This window comes from Carcharodon carcharias, chromosome 12 (assembly GCF_017639515.1).
Source record: "Carcharodon carcharias isolate sCarCar2 chromosome 12, sCarCar2.pri, whole genome shotgun sequence".
NCBI lineage: Eukaryota > Metazoa > Chordata > Chondrichthyes > Lamniformes > Lamnidae > Carcharodon > Carcharodon carcharias.
In genome coordinates this window covers 78,592,544-78,613,071 of record NC_054478.1, presented here as the reverse complement: position 1 = coordinate 78,613,071, position 20,528 = coordinate 78,592,544, and the positions used below count along the sequence as shown (strand labels likewise).

Below are 20,528 nucleotides of genomic sequence, written 5' to 3'. Positions count from 1 at the left end.
ATGATAGGAGCCACAGAAATGAAGAGCACAGATTAAATGCAGTATTACAAATTATGAATGTTTCAAGAAAATTGAGGTCAGAAACAAATATATGGAATAGAACAAACTTCATAATGACGAAGAAATTAGACTGAATAAAAGCAATAAGTGGTAGGAAGGAACCAGAAGTACTAACAACTGAATTCAAGAAGAATACAGTGTGGTGACATTTGATATACTATAATGCAATGAAGATTAATAGATGAAGATTTCATAACAGCAAGCAAGAAATACATCTTTAAAAATCAGATTGTTTTAAAATCAAGGCAACTTTTTAATCTCCTGTTTTTACAGATAGCATGATGCTTTGGAACACTAATCTTCTGTGTGGGATATGAATTCACATCAGTAATTTCCCACCATACTGAGCTGCTACTGACACTGATGCTGCTGTGGCAAGGGATTTTGGTTCAGATTTCTGCTGGTGTCTACGCCTAAAAACAATTTCCATAAGAAAACTAAATCTCCTCTGAACTAAAACTCACATCCATAGCAACCACAACATAATAAGGCTTAAGACATAGATTGAAATGTGCATAAGTAAGACAAAGCCTAAAGTAATAAAGTTGGAAAAATGTAATTTTAATAAATAGAACTGTAGTGGATAACATTTAAAATGGTGATCAACAGAGTCCAGGAGCAATGGATCCCATTAAAAAGCAAAAATTAACTAACTAATAATGATATACCATGCATGCATAAAGAAATATGGGAAAATTGAAACGAAAGAAAAAGGTATATACTGGTTACGTAGGCAATATGAAATAATGGAAATAAGACATTCATTTTCTTTGGCGTTCAGAAACTTGAGGGTGATTTCATTGAGGTGTTTAAAATGATATTTGGAAACTATTCCTCTGATGGGGGAATCCAGAACAAGAGGGCACAATCTTAACATTAGAATTAGGCCACTTAGGATTGAAATCAAGAAGCATTTTTTTACACACTGGATAGTAAAAATGTAGAAGTCTCTCTCTCAAGTGTCCCTGGATAGTTGAATTTCAAAACTGTGTTCGATAGATTTTCTTTTGTCCTCTAAGTGTACCACAGGATATGGAGAAAAAGGTAGGTAAATGGCATTGAGGTACAGATCAATTATGATTTAATTGAATGGCAGAACAAGCTCAAACAAATAAGATGTACTTCTTATGTTCTTATGTTCCTATAATCAGATCTGGGTGGTTAAAAATAATCTAAGAACTTCAAATCATTTATTCCAATGTCTACTAATCTACATAATGTTTCTGCTAACAAGCCAACTTTGTCAAATGTTCTTGTGAGCAAATCATCAGTTTCTATGAAATGGTCTTTTCATTTTTATTAAGGTATATAGATGCAGGACTAGAATTGCATATAGCTATTTATTGTGTTTTGTACAAACATTAATCTAAATCAGAATAAGTCCAGATATCTGCTCAGTTATAATTAAACCAGGCAGACATTGTTTGTGAGGTGTGAATAATGTCCTTCAGTGGATCATTCACTCTGGACCATTGCCTTTATCAGGATTTACTGGGCTTTTTGAGTTGTAACCTGAAAAATGCATTACTGTATTTTATATCTACCTGGAATCTCTTTAACCTTCAGGAAAATCAAAAACAAATGTGAAATTTAAGCCCCTGAGGTATGGGGCTAAAGGGAATTGAGAGATTTGGGGGAATCTAGAGTTGTTCTGGGGGAGACTGAACCAAAAGTTTGTGCTAGAGAGAATTATAAACAGTTGGTAAAACTCCTTTTAGTTCCACTACAGTTTGTTACATGTTAGGGATGGTTTATAAAATGTCTTAGGGTCCTAGATATTAGCCATCTGTTATTCTTCATTCAGAGCTAATTTAATTGATTCTTAGTAAAATGCCCAAATTATTAATTTTGCCCTTTTCTCTTTCAGCTGTTGGCTACAACTGCATTATAAACATTACAACCAGAACTGCCAATTCGGTAAGATTTTTTTTTAAACTTGGTTCTTTAAAGCAACTGAAGTATTTGTTCTGTTAATGGGGAAATTATGCTCTTCTAAAAACTGTACCCTTTGCATATCACTGGAGTGGAACACCAGGCCATAATCTCCTTTTAAGATGTTTTGTGATGTCACAGTAACAGGTGTTTCCATGTGCCCAAATCCAATCGTGGGTTACAGTCTGAAACATTTCACATCCTCATTTTCTTCATTCAGCAACTCATTGTCTGTATGGCCATTACTGATTTGGTATCCCAGGACCCTTAACCTTCTCTACTGATTTTACCTGATTAATTTGCAAAACCTTTACCTCCTATGAAAGGCAGCTAAAAGTTAGAAATTAATCAAGGGAAAGAGTTCGATAATAAAGTGCCAGCCTTGCTTACCAGTCGCTGCAGGGTCTCTTGATAAAGTAACAGAAGCAAAATACTGCAGATGCTGGAAATTTGAAATAAAAAGGAGTTCTGATGAAAGGTCATTGACCTGAAATGTTAACTTTGTTTCTGTCCACACATGCTGCCCAACCTGCTGAGCATTTCCAGTATTGTCTGCTTTTATTTATTTGCAAAGTTACTTTGACAATTTCAGTACTGTGAGGTCCCTGAAATGGTGGTGGACGCCCTGCAATTGATCTTAATGACTTTTGGCTAGTGAATTGAAAAAACAGAATTGGTTCCTTCTGGTGATCACTGTTCCATGACCTTTGAAAAGTAATATTGTGTAAATATCTTGTGAGGACAGATGAGTCTTGGCTACAATGCAACCCTGCCTCCCTCCTGTGATCAGTTAACTCATCACGGAGCATGGTTTAGATTTTGGGCATTATGGGTCTTGATGGTGAGTACTACACCATGCAGTGCAATTATTCACTGAGCCATTAGGGAAGGCCTCACATATACTTCTAAGCGCACTGACTTTTAAAATTTGACGTTACAGAAACTTCGAGGTCAAACTGAAGCTCTTTACATCCTGACAAAATGTAACAACACACGATTTGAGTTCATCTTTACCAGTGTGGTTCCAGGAAGCCCTCGACTGTTCACCACTGTCATTGCAGTGCATAGGTAGTATTACAAGACAGTATATGAAATTATGATGGAATGGAGTAGGCCATATCAATAGATCATTTCTGGATCCAGGTCTCACTTAAATCCTCACTGTCTTATGTTTATTAAGGCATTCTTTGTATGAAGAAACTTCATGTTCAGTTCTGTCATTTATCTATGAATATAGGTTTTTTTATTGTTTCTATATCACCTTCTAATAATATAAGTTAAGAATACTTATTCTAGCAGAATAACAGTTCAAGAGGAGTATGCTGGTTGAAATATTTCCCCAATGTCTGTCTAAATAGAACCATTGCAAAAATATTTACCTTTTTCAAAACAGCGTTAGGTTTCTTGCCAGTAGAGACCTATTTCACATTTTCCCTCAAGAACCACTCTGCAAATGCCATTAACATAGATTAACTTTGTCTACCTGGTGTAGTTCCATTCAATTTAATAAAGACTGTAAATTTGGACCAGTTTTGAAGCTATTGGATCCAGAGAAAGCATTTCATGCAGCAGGAGGAAGTTTGTTAAAATTGAGTTCTGCCAACTCCCAGTTCAGTCTGAATTACTGCGCATTCTTCATCCTTTATACCATTCATATAAAAACTAATGTGAATACTAATACCTTAAGAGCTATTGCTTCACAAACGATACATGTTGAAAATTTGAAAAAAGTCATGCCTTCTTTAAAATTATAAACTAAATTTAAAACCATGGTATTTACATTACAACAGGAGCATTGCATTTTATCTTACATAAACAATACAAAACCAGAATTGATTCAAATAGCTTTAGCAATACTTCTGTTTTTACTAATGGGAGATAGCTTACTCAAATTCATTGTAAAGCTTGTTCTGTCATATTCATTATCACAATTGCCTATTTCTATCTGAATTATTTCACCTACCTCCTTATTCCAACTGCCTGCTAGTTGCCTTCTAATTCAAATTCTTCAATTGTCTGCTCCCACACTTATGTAAACACAACTCATTGAGAACACTGCTGCTCACGTCCTCGCATGTACTAAGTCCACCTCCCTGTTGCTTGCCATTTCAACACACCACCCTGCTCTCATGCTCGCATGTCTGTCCTTGGCCTGCTGCAATGTTCCAGTGAAGCTCAACGCAAACTGGAGGAACAGCACCTCATCTTCCCACTAGGCACTTTACAGTCTTCTGGACATAATATTGAGTTCAACAAGTTCAGATCATGAACTCTTTGCTCCATCCCCACCCCCTTTCCGATCCTCCTTTTTCCAATAATTTATAATATTTTTACAACTATATTTTTTTCTTTTCCCTCCTATTTTTAAATTTATTTCAATCTATTGTTTCATCTCCACCTTTTAACCCATTTCGATCCCTTCCCCCCCACCCCACCTGCACTAGGGCCATCTGCCACTAGGCTTATCCTGCTTGCATCCCTTAATGTCCCCATTAGCACATCCTTCAGATAATATCACCACCGTCAACACCCTTTCGTCCTTTTGTCTATGACATCTTTGGCAGTCTCTTCTTGGCCTCCACCTATCACTGGCTCCCTGTTAAGCTCTCCTGTCCCACCCCCTTCTACTAGCTGATATTTCATCTCATTTCTATATGCCTTAGTTCTGATGAAAGGTCATGCGGACTCGAAACGTCAACTGTTTCCCTCTCCGCAGATGCAGTCAGATCTGCTGAGTTTTTCCAGGTATTTTTGTTCTTGTTTTTGTTCTAGATTTCCAGCATCTGCAGTATTTTGCTTTTATCTTTCCCCTCACCTATTATTCTGTCATCCTTAATAGCACTGGCTCTCTCAGCCCCACTGAATTGTAATAAAATCTCATCCTAATTTACATCTCTCACTTCTGCACATTATTCATGCCCTGCATTGAGCTCATACCCTCCATTATCTGATTTATAGTGCCTGATCCTCCATTCATCTATTATTGATACAGAATCTTTATGCCTTTGCCTGTACTCTCCGGCATGCTTATTTAAAAAACTAGTCTGCCTTACACTATCTCTCCCTACCTGCAAATACCTTGTCAAAACTCTTCATCCTTATTTTCAATTGTCCATCCAACTTTAACTAAAGTCCTGTTCATTATCCAAATTTCACCTCTGCCCCCATTGTGAGGTGCCTTGAGATATCTATGTTACATTAAGGATGCTATATAAGTGTAGACATGTAGAGCCGTACTACCGAGAAGCTGCTTTAGTTGAACAACAAACTTTTTTTACAGAGCTGCTAGATTAGCTCATGCCTCTCGAAAGGCTACAATACATTCACCAGACTAGGAAAACTCTGTCCCTTATAAGATTCCCTGTGCTCGGTGTTGATTGGCTGTTCTGACCACATGACCCTTACACAGTAAGGCTGGCCTTAAAGCAATAATAACCACATCTCTCTCCCTGTAGTTCCCTACATTGAGGAATTCTTTATTTACTTATATATTAGTTTATACAGGCAAATAGAAAACAATATCAAAAATCTTAGAAATAATCACTTGCACTTTGTCATGAATTCAGATTATAAACTTATATACATAGGTCCAGTACTTACAATTCAAGTTGTTGAGGGGGTTTTCTGTTTCAGGTAGAGCGGCGTAATTCTGTAGCCTGAGGCTCTCCTACAGGCTCAATACTAACAAGAGCTGCGATAACAGGTATCTCTTTTGGCACAGGCAGTTCATCACTATTTAATTCAATGGAGACATCAGTTATGTCTATAACAGGTTGATCAGGTGCTTACAGGTTTGATAATATTCCTTGGTGGCAACACTGACTATGGAAGCATCTCCCTGCTCCTCAGGTGATCCATGTGTTTACGAACAATCCAGCCTTCCACGTCTACTTGGTATGAAAGGGGTCCGATGTCTCAGACAATAATTCCTGGGATCCAACTTGGACTGCTACTGAAGTTTCTTATATATACAACTCCATCTACCATAAATTTCCAGGCTCTAAGATGCAAATCGTGGCTTGTTTTCTGATTATCTTGGTTCTTCTCTACCCTCCCTGGCAAATTTGGAAATATGAGGCTCAGTCTCATTCTGAGATGACGCTTCATAAGCAGTTCTGCTGGTGGAATTCCTGTTGTTGCATGCGGAGACGTGCGGTAGCTAAGAAGAAAGCGTGAGATTTTGGTTTCCAAGGCTCCTTCCGACAAATTTTTTAGTCTTGACTTGAAAGTTTGGTCAGCCTTCTTGGCTAGTCTGTTTGATGCTGGGTGATAAGGTACAGTTCAGATGTGTTTAATGCCATTTAGATTGGTGAAGTTCTGAAATTCAACATGTGTAAATACGGCTCCATTGTCTAATACAATGACTTTGGGCAATCCATGAGTGGAAAGACATTGGTGTAACCATTTAATGGTAGCATGCGAAGTAGGTGATTTCACTTCAACATTCTCCATCTATTTTGAGTGTGCGACGATTATGAGCAAAGACATTGTGCGTAGGAATAGACCCACGTAGCCTATATGGATTCGCACCATGGCCGGCCAGGCCATTGCCAAGGATGTAATGGGGCTGCAGCTGGCAACTTTTGTTGCAGTTGGCACTGTTGAAAGTGCTTGACTAACTTCTTGATATCTGCATCTATACATTGCCACCACATGTAACTCCGGGTGATCATTTTCATTTTTGAATTACCAGGATGAGTGCTGTGTAATTCAGTTAGGAGCAGCTCCCTGTCTGGTACAGGAATGACAACTCTTGCTCCCCCATAATATGATGCCGTCCTGACAACTCAATTCATATTTGCAGGTAAAAAATGGCTTCATTTTCTCTGACTGGCTCATTTAACCATCCTGTAAGTACCTGGTGTCTCAGTTTGGACAGATGCGGATCTCAGTTGGTCCGTTCCCTGATCTGCTTCACGCAGAATTGCCTAAAAAATTCAATGCAAGGACAATTTCTTGGGGTATAGGAGTACACGAGATGCTTTCTTGCAAGGGTAAGTGACTAAGGGCGTCTGTGTATCCCAGGTCGGTACTTGAAAGTGTATTCATGGGCGAACAGAATTAAAGCCCATCACTGAATTCTTGCCAAGGCTATTGGCGAGATAGCTTTGTTTTCTTTGAAAAGGCCCAAAAGTGGTTTATGATCAGAGATGATAGCTAAATGCCTGCCAAATAAGTACTGATGGAATTTTTTTAACTCCAAAGACTATTGACAGTCCTTCCTTCTCAACCTGCGAATAACCTTTTCCGGCCACTGAGAGGGTTCTTGGTACATAACCTATTAGCCTCTCAAAGCCGTCGTCCATTTCATGGGACAATACTGCACCAATGCCAAATGGAGAGCTGTCGCAGGTCAATATCAATTCTTTAGATGGGTCGAAGTGCACTAACAAGGTTGAGGAGTGCAGCAGTTGTTTTTACTCTGTTGAAGGCTTCCACCTCTGCAGCCTTCCAGGACCAACGATGATATTTCTTCAGCAGTATGTGTAAGGGGGCCAGTACTGTTGATAAGTTAGATAAAAATCTCCCATCGTCGTTTACCATCCCTAAAAATGATTTCAGTTTGGTGATATTTGTGGGGGAAGATGCCTCCTTTATCGCCTTAACTGTTCCTTCCATGGGGTGTAATTCTTATGCATCTACACAGTGTCCCAGATAGGTAACCTTGTTGGCTTGGAAAATGCATTTTTAAGAGGACTCCAGCTTCCAGAAATCCTTTTAGTATCTCCAGTAAATTTGCTACATGTTCAGCCTCTGTCGATCCAGCTATGAAGACATTGTCAAGGCATACTGGAACCCATGATAATCCCTATAGCAAACTCTCCATTGTCCTTTGAAATATTGCACATGCCGAGGACACACGACAAGGTAGACGTGAATACTGGAATAGGCCTTTGTGTGTGCTTATTGTGACATACCAATGGGATGTGTTATCTAACTCGAGTTGCTTGTACAGGTGGCTCCTATCCAACTTAGTGTAGGATTGACCTCCTACCAGCTTTGCATGCAAGTCTTCAATTCTTGGAATTGGATACTTATCCAGCTTGGTGGTCTAATTAACTGTTAGCTTATAATCACCGCAAACGTGGACGGTCTTATCCAGTCTCAGTATGGGGATGATAGGTGCTGCCCATTCTGAAAATTGAACCGTCTGTATAAGGCCTAGCTTCTCCAACCTGTTTATCTCGGCATCCACTTTTTCTCTTAAAGCATTTGGTACCATATGCCTTAAAAAATCGCGGAGTTGCCTCTGGAGTATAAATCTTGGCTTGCAAGCCTTTGATTTTTCCTATTTCACTGCAAAGAAAGATGTTGTCATTTTTTTTCAAGCCCGCACTTGAAAAATCTAGGACCAATTTAACTTGGTTTCTTTTAGCCAATCACAGCCCAGAAGGTTTGGTCCTTCCCCAGTCACTATTATTACTGGGAGCTGGACTGACTGCTGCCCATAGCTCATAGGTACCATGGGTGCCTTTTAATTTTATGGCTTTTCCTGTTTAAGTCTTCAACCGGGCAGAAGTTCTCTCCAGGCTTAAAGGTCGAGTACCTTCTTTCAGGTACTGTAATGTGCACTCACCCATCGTTGTGGCTGATGTCCTGTATGCATCTCCATAACTGGAGGCTTCCTGTTTACGTGGAGTGTGACAGTAATAGGGTCAGCCTTGACTGCATTAAGGTTAAAAAGAGAGTGAATGTCAGAATCAGTTATTTCAGTCTGTGTACTTCTAACATCTTTGCTGGCTGGTTACTTGGCAGCCTGGACTTAGCTCTGTACTGCTTTATCAAATGTCCACTTTTGCAACAGTAATAGCACTCAGCTCCCTTAAATCTATATGTTTCAGGAGTGTGGTTACCCCCACATCGATAACATTTCAACTTCAGGATCACGGTCTGATTGCCTCTGGTATGTTTTTTTGATTTCTGGGTGATTGGGAACGATTCCCGCTTTCTGGCTGCTTCTGCAATTTTGGTGTCGCGTCTGGCTGCAGGTTCCTATCCTAACTGGTAAACGGTGCCATTTTGCAAGCTCTGTAGCTCCTGCAAATCTTTTTCAGCATTTTTCATGGCCAGTCCTATCTCCATTGTTCGTTTAAAATTTATATCGATTTCCGCCAGCAATCGATGCTGAATGGTGTCATTGTGCACGCCACAAACTAACCAATCCCGCAGCTTGTCATCCAAGGTCATTCCGAAATCACAATTCTCTGACAACTGCTTCAACTTAGCGACATAAGTCGCTATAGATTCGCTTGGGGCACTCACCCTCATATTAAATTTGAACCTTTGCATAATGACTGATGGTTTGAGCTGAAAATTGCTCTTCACTAAACCCCTGAACTCTGAACGATTTGGAGTTGGGCGCTCTTGGGGCTGTGAGACTGCAAATAAAGTTGTAGGTTTGACTCCCATAGATGCTCAAGAGAATTACTTTGGGCTTTGCCTCCTCTCCTATTTCATTGGCCTGGAAATAAAGCCCAAGGTTCTCGATGTATTGAATCCAGTCCTCCATGGAGGAGGCAAATGGTTTTATCCTCCCAATGAGAGGCACCTTGGTGAGTATATACATATTATTTCTGTTCTTTCCTTCTTTAAAACAAGTTACTCACAGTTGTAGGACAAGGGATAGCGCCAGGATCATTATCATCGTTGCCAGATGTAGAGATGTACAAGAGGCTTCTTTAGTTGAACAATGAACTTTATTTACAGAGCTGCTAGATTAGCTACATGCCACCAGCAAGGCTACAATATAGAGTTATTCAGCACAGAAACAGGCCCTTCAGCCCATTGTGTCCGTACCAGCCATCAAAATATATTCTTCAGACTAGGAAAACTCCGCCCCTTATAAGATTCCCCGTGCTCAGTGTTAATTGGCTGTTCAGACCATGTGACCCTTACTCTAAGTCCTGCCTTAAAGCATCAATCACGACAAGGCGGTTGGGGTTGCCTTGTAATTTTTATTTGTTTCATGCATTTTAATAAGTTCAATTTTCAAAGATACAATGTAAATTTAGTATTATAAGTGTTCTTGTTGTGTATTGTGAACTGAAATTAGACACATTGGAGGTGAAATTGGTCAATGCCAATAATGCAAAATGTATTTATATGGAAAAGAGGGTTGAGTACTGTATAAATCATGCTACTGATTCAGTATCAATCTGTTGCACTACTGGCATTGACTAATTTCATTCACTGTATGTTGAAGGATAAAAATATGCCATGCCATGTTTCTGAAATGTTTGATTCAATTCATTCTTTCTTATTCTTTCCCACTTCTTCTGAATGAGAGGTTGGATAGACTTGGGTTGTTTTTGTTGGAGCAGAGAAGACTGAGGGGCGACCTGATCGAGCAATAGAAGATTATGAGGGGCATGGACAGGGTAGATAGGGAGCAGCTGTTCCCCTTAGTTGAAGGGTCAGTCACAAGGGGGCATAAGTTCAAGGTGAAGGGCAGGAGGTTTAGGGGGGATGTGAGGAAAAACTTTTTTACCCAGAAGGTGGTGACGGTCTGGAATGCACTGCCTGGGAGGGTGGTGGAGGCGGGTTACCTCACATCCTTTAAAAAGTACTTGGATGAGCACTTGGCATATCATAACATTCAAGGCTATGGGCCACGTGCTGGTAAATGGGATTAGGTAGGTAGATCAGGTGTTTCTCACATGTCGGTGCAGACTCGATGGGCTGAAGGGCCTCTTCTGCGATTCTGTGAAGGAAATCTATTTTGCAGAAACAAACCAAGATTTGATTGCTCCGCCAATGACTTAACTGACTAAAGTGAATTGAGCTAGGACAACCCTTCATTTGGTCCCATTCTGTACTGCATTCACACTCAGGGTCCCTGGATTAAAGAAGGAAAAATTGGCCAGGGTTTCCACTGCTAATCATTGTTGGAAGTGCTCATGTTTTAAGATTGAATGAGAACAGATTCAGACTTGACTGTGATGCCCAGTAGTCAAATAGTCTGGTGACACTTATTGTATAAACTGACACGTAAAGCTTGAGCATTTACACAAGGTACCGGAGCACAATTATGGAACTGCATCACAAAACCTAGCCTATCCTTCAGAAGCAAAGGAGAGGAGGGGAGAAACGGGGTAGGGATTGTATCTCTGATAAAGTTTTATTTTTACAATCAACAACATGTAAAAAAATTTTCCTCTTAAGTGATAAATTTTGTTACTAACAAAGTAGTTGTAAAAAGGAAATATTGTCACATTTTAAACCGACTAAAACCTAAGTTTTGACAATGATCTGACAAGACCTCTAGAAGATTATTGCTTTTGATGCTTTTTATGTTTTTGCTATACCACTAACAGCATGAGTGAAGTGATATTGAATTAATCTTCTCATCACTTGACCCTCTAAAATGACCTTATTTTGAGTGAAAACTGCCATTACAATGACTCGATTTGTTTTGAAGAATTCTAAACTATTTCAATTTTTTTATAGGGCATATGAGACATCGAAAATTTACAGAGATCTTAAATTAAGAGGAGCTCTCATTCAAAACAAGCAGTTAAGACTTCTGCCACAGGAACAGGTGTATGATAAAATTAATGGTGTCTGGAATCTATCGAGTGATCAGGTATGTTGTAGCTTATACTTTTTGTTGAGTAAGGAGTGTCTACACTGGATATGATTAGCTTACATCTGCACATTTTGCTTTTGGTTCTCTGTTACTTTGTTGCTCCATGAATAATATTCCTAAATGTTTTTCTTCCCCTACAGGGCAATTTGGGAACCTTTTTCATCACAAATGTTCGAATAGTATGGCATGCAAACATGAATGATAGTTTTAATGTTAGCATTCCCTATCTACAAATTGTAAGTTTTTGGTTTCCTTTTCAATAATGCATGCATTCTAGGCATTCTCAAAATATCTTATAACTAAATATGCATTAACGAGTACCTGGAAGGGATTTTGGGGGAGCAGGGGCTTATCCTAATTGGAGAATGTGTTGCTGCTATGAGCTGTCACGCTAGTATTTTGCATAACTAGATTATAACAGCCAATTGGGTGGCTAGCCCAATGGAATGGATTTTTTTTGCTGCATGTAGTATATTCCCTGGATCCAATGGTTTCAAACTGGGCTGGTTCAAGTTTACAATCTATTAATTTTTTGGGGGATTCCATAACCCATTGATGAGATGGGCCTTTCACACCCACTGAATGTGAGTATACCACTGCATGTCAACCCAGAATATAGAGCCACAGCTTTAGTCTCTACTTGTTGGCTGTCTGGAACATGGCTCAAACCCTACACCTACTGACTCAGAGGCTGATACTAACCATGTGGCAAACACTTGCTCCTCGAAGTGATTAAAAAATTATAACATAATAACAATGTTGAAGTGATATCTTAAACAATGAATTTGAACCATGAAAACAACATATACTGCTTCAGTTGCTCGTGGGAGGAAGAGTATACAGTTATTTGATCCAATGTGGTGTCTTCTGCAATTATCAATATGTTCTACAGCCTTAACTCTAGATGACATTTATGAAAAGGGATTAATAATTATGACAATGCTACAAATCTATCAAGAAATACTGGTTTCTGCATTAGATACAGAATTAGATACATGTCCAAAATATTGACAACATTTTTTTTGGTAATCAATGATTAATCGGTAGTTAGGTCAATATGGTTAAAGTCTGCAGAGTTCTTAATATGATTTTTGTTATCTTCTGATGCGTGTATGACATAAAGTTTATTTTGTTTTATTCCAGCGATCAATAAAAATCAGGGATTCAAAGTTTGGACTAGCACTTGTAATTGAAAGTTCACAACAGGTAAGCCTTTTAAAATATTTATTTTGGCAAATGTATTTTAACAAGATATACACTAGTAATGCTATTTTTCCTCTATAAATGTAAATTTATTTCTTCTATTTTGACAATATACTTCAAGAAAACTTTGCTTACACATGCCTATTTAGACAAGGAAAATTTTAGTATTGCTGAAAAAAGAGACATGCTGTTAAAGTTTTTCATCCTGTACTCATCAGGACACACACAAGAATGCCAAATTTCAAAAGCAGCAACAATTTATACTATACGAGAAAAGGGTGCTGATTGGTTAGCAAGTCGGTTCTGATTGGTCAAGGCATTGCTGTGGAATATGCGCCAGGGAACTATTGTTGCCCATGCTTTCTTGTTCAATGCAAAAAAGGTGCAATGCTTGGACATATTCCTTTTGCCTGCAAGGACAGGTCTCTATATATGAATATATGTAGCTTTTAGCAAGCGTAAGTGAGCTACATTGTGACCTGACTGATAATCTTAAATTGGTGGTTAGTGTAAGTAGAACAATCGGGATTATTCAGCAAGTGCTATCCAATCATAGAACCACATCTAATGTTAGACATTATGTTTTGAGTTTTGCAAGCACGGGCTGATTGTGTAAAATTCAGTACTTTGCCTATTGCAAATAATAGAAGGAACATGCAGTTTAATATGATCTGCCAGTCATTGGGATCACACTGGCACTGAGATTCATATTCCATATTACTCATTTGTGTGGTAGTGGCAGCATGAAATGGCTAGCTTCACCTGTTGCTCAAATTGTTGAGATACCTTAACCTTCCCGGATAATTTGAGGTAGACTGGACACTTTTCAGATCCAAAAGTGGTGGCATTAGGTCTGTTTGTGAGTATGCGAGCAATGATCTGATCAAAGTAGCCACTATCCAGCAAGATAGCTTTGCACCCTATTTCGGTGTCAAGCTTGCACAGCGAACAAATGGCTCGGGCCCTATTTACGAGATTGCCGGTAAGGCTGATCTTATAGTGCATGGAGCTGCAGGAATCCCAACATATTTGTTGACCAGTGAAGGTAGGCTTGTGGTAGACAGGAGTAGAGATCCCATTAGCGGATTTCTTAACTAGCACATTGAGGAAAGAGAGCTTGTTAGACTGCTCCATTTCAAAGGTGAATTTGAGTGTGGGATGGTGCACATTAAGGTGTGTAAGAAACTTCTTAGATGCAGCTGCATGTTCAGACATAGCAGATGTGTCATCTATGTATCAGAGGTAGATTAGGGGTCATTCCATTGAAAACTTGTTTCTCATGGAAAATGTTATCAAGAGCTGGCCCTAGAGGCAAACACATGGCAACATCATTTGTTTGGGCATACATAGTGTCATTAAGGCTGAATTCAACTGCACGAGTTTCTCAATTCATAAGTTCAATGAATACAGATTCAGAAAATAGCAGTGAGTCTGGATTGCCATAATATATTGACGTGGCACAAATGTCTATAGTTTCCTTGAGTGGCGCATTAGTGAATAAGCTCGCAATGTCAAATGAGCACATAGCCACTGCATCACTATCAATATGCTAGAAACTGCATATATTCATATGTGGGGACCTGTCCTCTGCAGGCCAAAGGAATTTGTCCAGGCATTTCACCTTCTTCTGAATTAAATAAAAGCATAAGGGACAGTAGCTCCCTGATGCATTCTCTATGACAACACCTTGCCCAATCCTGGTCGAGTGGCCAACCAATCAGCACCCTTTTATCATGCAGTATAAATTGTAGCTCCCTTTGAAATTTGACACTCTTGCATCTGCCCTGATAATGAAATTTGATACTCTTGCATCTGTCCTGAGAAGTGCAAGATGAAAAGCTTCGACAGCATATCTATTTCAATAATACTCAAGTTCTGTAGTACCAAGCAACTGCAACCATAATTGTTAATGTACAGCCTTTTTCATTATCTTTAGAGTGGAGGATATGTGCTTGGTTTTAAAATTGATCCTGTGGAAAAACTTCAAGAGGCAGTAAAGGAGATAAATTCTTTGCATAAAGTTTACTCTGCATGTCCTATCTTTGGAGTTCAGTATGAAATGGAGGAAAAGGTGATTATTTGTTGTATTCTAATATCAAAATTTATTATAGTTATAATTTAGATTTAGTAAGTTGTAATTATTTTTAAGGATAGAAACCTAACCGCTGTGAACTGTTGCAATGGGCTGAATTTAATGGCCACAGCAGTGGTTCTGTCCACCAGCCATAAAGCTGGCTACAACCTCGCAGTCAAATCCGGGAACCCAGATGGGATGAAATGCCAATCAAGTGGTTAACTGCCTGCCTTTGGGGCTCCTATACCTTTAAGGTGAGCCCACTCCCAAGAGCAGCCAGCCAATTGGAGGGTCAGCATCTCTTCAGTCCCAGCAGTGCAACTGGGTATAGTGGCCACTGCTGGGACTGCAGGAGACCTGGAGCAACAGCCAGCAATGGAGGCCCAAGAAGGTGGGGAGGGCTTGCTAATGCTCATTAGGTAACCCAAGCGAAGCGAGGGGAGGGTCATTATGGAGAGAGTGGGGGCTGCTGTTCCAGTAGGGCTGGAACTTGCTACAAGGCAGGTACTCTGTGGGGCACAGAGTGCCCAATTGGAACCGACTCCCTTCTGAGCCCAGAAGTGGGCCTCCTGAATGTTCCTGTGCGCCCCCCCCCCACACTGGTAGAGCACCAATGGCGGTTAGGAGGAGGCCCTTAAGTGGCCATTAGTTGGCTACTTAAGGGACTCAGTTGGTCTCCAGACAGAAAGGTGGTCCTTGACATTTCCTATCCCTGACTTAATCAATGGGATTCAGGAAGACAGCAGGCTCTCCACCCGTGCCTTTGAACCCAATTATACGGGACCCCCAACACCACCCAGCCTACTTCTGGGGCAGGAGAATTAAATTCCGCCCATTATGTACACAGCTAGGGATATAAGGGACCGATAATTACAGTCATGTGCATATGTCCATGTCATTCTTTACTACCTTTTACAACCGGTACAAAATTTCACCATCCATTCTTGGTTAAAGAAAATGTGATTCGAGAACTAGCAATATGGTTTAAACCTCTGGTTTCAACTCTGCCTTTGAGCAGTTATCTTCATTGGCAATTAGTAAGTTTTCACCGCTTTTTGTTATGTCCTGAGAGTTGTTCTCCTTTGAGGCAGATTAAGATAATTAATGAGAATGCTGCTGAATTCAGAGCTTCTGATGTTAAGGCGAAGGCAAAGGTTTATTTGACTAAGGCATTCAGTATATGTGGAAAATACAAGTTGTGCTTTAGCTGTGTCATTGAAGTAAACATGTTGTCAGTGTTATAAAGCCATGCTTTATATCAAAAATGACTTTATATATTCAGTGGCTGAAAACTACTGATTGAGTTTTAAAAAGACTGAAACCATATTCCAGTGACTTGAAAGAGCAGTTTCTAAGATGGAAGAACATTTGCATCACTCTACATTACAAATTCCAAAGCCATGAGTGAAGCCAGCCTGTCTAGGAAAACACCATCAGAGACAATTACCCTGGAGAAATTTAATGGGCCACGTATCCATTCACAGATCATCCAGGTAGCACCTGGGTGGGGAACAAGCATTAGCATAATCACTTCAGACAAAGGACTCTGTCTGAGAAAGAAATTCATGCAGCCATGTTCTAATCAAGCTGAAACCATGCACCTGGAAATCACTAGCCAAACCGTATTTGGGTAACTGGTCAGTTGGAGAGAGAGGATCATGTGACAAGCCAACTAACACTCTTCTGTGTTTAAGAAATTGTTTTCTGCAGGCCATAGATCAGAACAGAAGGTCCCAGAGTGGACTCTTTCTCCCTCTCTCTTTATCCATTGTGCAAGCTTGAGCCCTTTCTGCTGTTTGACTATCCACATGCCACAGGTAGAATTTATTTTAAATCAACCAACAGCTGAAGTCGCTAGAAAAAAAGATAAATCATCCATCAATATATTTAAATCATTTCAGAGCTGGATCCAGAAGGACCACCAAGCTCTGCCTGAAACCATCCAAATCATCGGCCTACAAGACCTTTTATCTTTTACTGGACTCTAAAAAGACTACTTAATCTATTCTCCCCACTCTGTAGCTTACTGGCGTGTGTGTGAGCCTTGAATGTGTGTGTGCATAGAAGTGGGAGCATTTTTATCATTTTTATTTAGATGGGGTTAAGTACAATAAATACTATCCTCTTTGCTTTAACAAAAATACTCAAGGAAACCTGTCTATGTGTGTCTTTTACCATCACAGCATTTAAACAGTTCAACGCTCTGAATTGGCAAGCATATCCTTCTAAAAAAAAAACTGTGGTCAGACAAGAGCAGAAAAAGGAGTGGGAACTATTCTACCTCTCCTCACCTGATTGTATCATTAGTAAAACTGATTGAGCACTTGTTTGGGAAGACATCTGACGCTTGCTAGATATCATCACCTGAGATTGCCTGCACTTTCTGCTACCTGTTCAATGGTATAGTTTATCTGCAGGGCAAGTTTGTGGATGGGAAATGGAGCACCCTTAGTTGTGCAGACATCTGATCTTTGTTTCAGGAATCCGATAGTGTGCTTGGCCGAGACTATGTTAACAACATGTGCCTTATTCTCTCAATTTAGTGTCATTCTTGGCTCAGTGTTGTCACACTCCCCTCTGAGTTAGGAGGTTATGGGTTCAATCCCGTTCTGGGACCTGAGCATATTATCTCAGTTGGCACTCCAATGCAATACTGATGAAGTGCTGCATTTTCAAAGATACTATCAGATAATGTTTTAAAATTAGATCCTGTTTGCCTTCTCAGTTGGATATGAAATATATTATGGCATGGTTTGAAAAAGTGAACAGTGGAGTTTTCCTGGCTAACACTTATCCCTCAACCAAGAACACCATTCATCTCATTGCTGAATGTGGGACCTTGCTGTACACAAATAGGCTGTCCTGTTTGCCTACATAACAATAGTGACTGAACTTCAAATGTAATTATTTGAATGTAAAGCACTTTAGCACTTCCAACTGAAGATGTGGAAGGTCAGATATAAATGCAAATACAACCTTCCTTCCCTCTGTTTCTCAATGTGATAAGACAGCTGCAGTGGTAACCTTCATTCTCCAGCATCAAAACATCTATCCAGTCTTCCTGACCCTTCAAACAGTTGTGGAACTATAGGTGGCCATACAATGGATGGCATTTGCCACTGTTGGACATAATTGATCTATGGTATAGACCAGTTATATATTGATAGAGTAGAACCGCTCTCTTGCTATCAGAGGAGTTGCTTTGGGGATAGGAGCCCATAAGGCCATATGCAATCCTACAATAGTGAGCTATACTTTGGAGAACGTAGCCAGATTATAAAAGTGTAGGAGATTTTTGGTTTACTGTGTCTTTTCTATGGGGAAGCTGTTTAATTGAGGGGCTGGGGAAACTGGGCAGGCATCTATGACCTGTATAATGCAAGTGTCCACTGCAGGTTGTGTAATTTGGCACCTATCCCCTGTTTTAAGGCATGAAAGTTGAAGGCTGAGATCACTTTGACTATCCTTATTGTTGAGGTGGTTTGCATATCGAGGAGTAGAATTCAGTGTGTTTGAGAAAGCACAGTTTCTGCATACAGGTTATGTTGAACAAGTTTAAGAACAAATGTTTGGGCCTGTATGTATGGCAGGTCCTCATGAACTTAGATGCAAGTGCACCTGTGTGGTATTCGTCTTAAGGTGCACCTTTTTCAGAAGCTCAAATAGAGTGACACCTAGAAAGATATTCATTGGGCAGAACCGCCCCAGATTTGCACAAAGTGCAGAAGCGGGCGGGTAAAAGAACATTTTACCTGCCGGCCGCAATGCTGGCTTTTCACATCGTATCGTCCCAATCCTGCCTTATTAATCGTGCATTCCTGGGAAACACACCATTTCACTGGCGGACCACGTCCGATTCGCCCGCCACACCATTACCTCACCAAGTGCCATATTTAAAGTGCAGCCGCGTGCACACCTCTCAGTGCTTCCAATCCCAGATTGCTGCATAGACGAGGTTGCCTTGAAAGGCAAGAAGACTGCAGCTCCCCAAAGTCACTGGAACACCTTTTGGATGCCATGGAGGCCTGCCATTACGTCCTTGACCCACACTGTGGCCGCAGGAGGGGCAGCAACATCGCCAATCCAGCTTGGGAGGCGGTGGCAGTGGTGGTCAGTGCTACTGCTCTGCAAAAGAGGACAGCCACCCAGTGCTGAAAGAGGATGAATGATCTCCTCTGTTCCACTAGGTAACTCACTCTTCTCATCACTCTCAACTCAAACATTCACAAACCCATCACACATCTACAGGGATCTCACGCAGTTCCAGTTCAAGGTACATCACCATTCACTCTCTCACATCCCTTCATTGTCCTCATCCCGTCCATGACACCACTCATCACCCACACGTGCCGGGCATCCTTCTCATCTGGCCTGGCAGGTGTCCTGCTTACACTCTCTCCATCTATCTTCGTGCAAGACAAGCTGGCACTCAACAAAAGGGAGAGGTCACAGACTGATGGAGGAATGCCTGAAATCAAGGTCCTCACAGACTTTGAAAATCGAGTCATCCAGCTGGACCATTCCTGTGCTGACGGTGAGGTCGGCAATGCTCAACCAAATGAGGATTGAGCAGTGCAACATCCATCAGACAACCATGCTGTGAGTGATGTGTCCTGTTTCACAGGCCACTGCCATGCACTAATTATCTCTCCTGCTTTCACAGACACATTTGGGAAATAGCTGAGGGAGGCCATGACCCAGGTCCTTGACTCAAGTCTCAATGACACCTCAGCAGAGGAATCTGCTGAAACCCTCATTGAAGACCCATCACACCGCTCATCCACACCCTGCACCAGCACAGACACGCACACCTTGCTGGGACCAAGCTTTAGAGTAACCTCAGGGGTCACAATCTGGTGAGCATATTGCACTGTATGATCCCCAGCAGGTGGCGCAGGGACTTTCCAGGTTTCCAGCACTCAGAGGACTGCCGGGGGCCAGAAATCTGCTGAGTCCAAGTCAGATGATGAGCCTCTGGACGCAATCATACCTGAGTTGCTGGAGATGCAAAAGCAAGCTTAGGAACATCAGGAAGGGATGTCCTCTGCACTCCTCAGATTGTAATGCACAATGGAGGAGTCCACCTGTTTCAGTCTGAGGTGATAGCACCTGCATGCCAACGCACTGAGGTCAACACTAGTAGGATGGCAGCCGCCATGAAGACCTTGGTCCTGGACACCGGTCCTGCACTGCTGCATGGGCTGAACTCCATAGTTGGCCTCCAGCAGTGTCAATGTGAGAGGGGTGTGGGGCAGTTCGATCTCACTCCAGCTTTCCCTTCTCTTCAAGGAGTCAGCCAGGGGCCCTCAGGCACCCATAGGGAGGAGGATTAGCAGGTACACACCCCAAGGCCATCCACCCAAGTGAAACCAGGAGTGTCCAGCCCATCCGAATCCCCTCTTCTTGTGACCCCAGCAAATCCAGCTCCAGAGCCCGAGGAGGGTGCCACTGCCACACAGCAGGACCCTGAAAGCAGGCCAGGGCCCTCCAGAAGATGCCCGTCAAGATCATCACAGATAGGGTGTAGTAGTCAACAGGTGATGATGATGCATGACACCGTCTGTGGACTGTATTGCAGAACTCCACCAGACTGGTCCAGATACTGGAACCTCATTTTCAAAATTCCAATGGTTTGCTCCACCAAGGTACAAGCTGCAGCATGAATCTCATTGT

At 41.0% G+C, this 20,528-nt stretch overlaps 1 protein-coding gene across 8 annotated transcripts in view; it reads left to right on the top strand.

Moving 5' to 3' along the window:
• bbs5 (Bardet-Biedl syndrome 5) overlaps positions 1-20,528 on the top strand; it is a 71,288-nt gene that overhangs the window by 27,270 nt on the left and 23,490 nt on the right. For 6 of the 8 annotated variants that reach the window (XR_005944567.1, XR_005944569.1, XR_005944568.1 and 3 more), the window contains exons 4-9: positions 1,928-1,977; positions 2,933-3,060; positions 11,440-11,575; positions 11,719-11,814; positions 12,722-12,784; positions 14,718-14,852. Coding sequence is in view for 4 of the 8 variants with exons in the window: in XM_041200740.1 (XP_041056674.1) it covers positions 1,928-1,977; positions 2,933-3,060; positions 11,440-11,575; positions 11,719-11,814; positions 12,722-12,784; positions 14,718-14,852 (608 nt within the window). In the remaining 4 variants the exon portion in view is untranslated. Of the gene's footprint in view, positions 1-1,927; positions 1,978-2,932; positions 3,061-8,834; positions 8,897-11,439; positions 11,576-11,718; positions 11,815-12,721; positions 12,785-14,717; positions 14,853-20,528 lie in introns of all 8 variants that reach the window. The other 2 variants (XM_041200741.1, XM_041200742.1) reach the window with 2 other exon arrangements.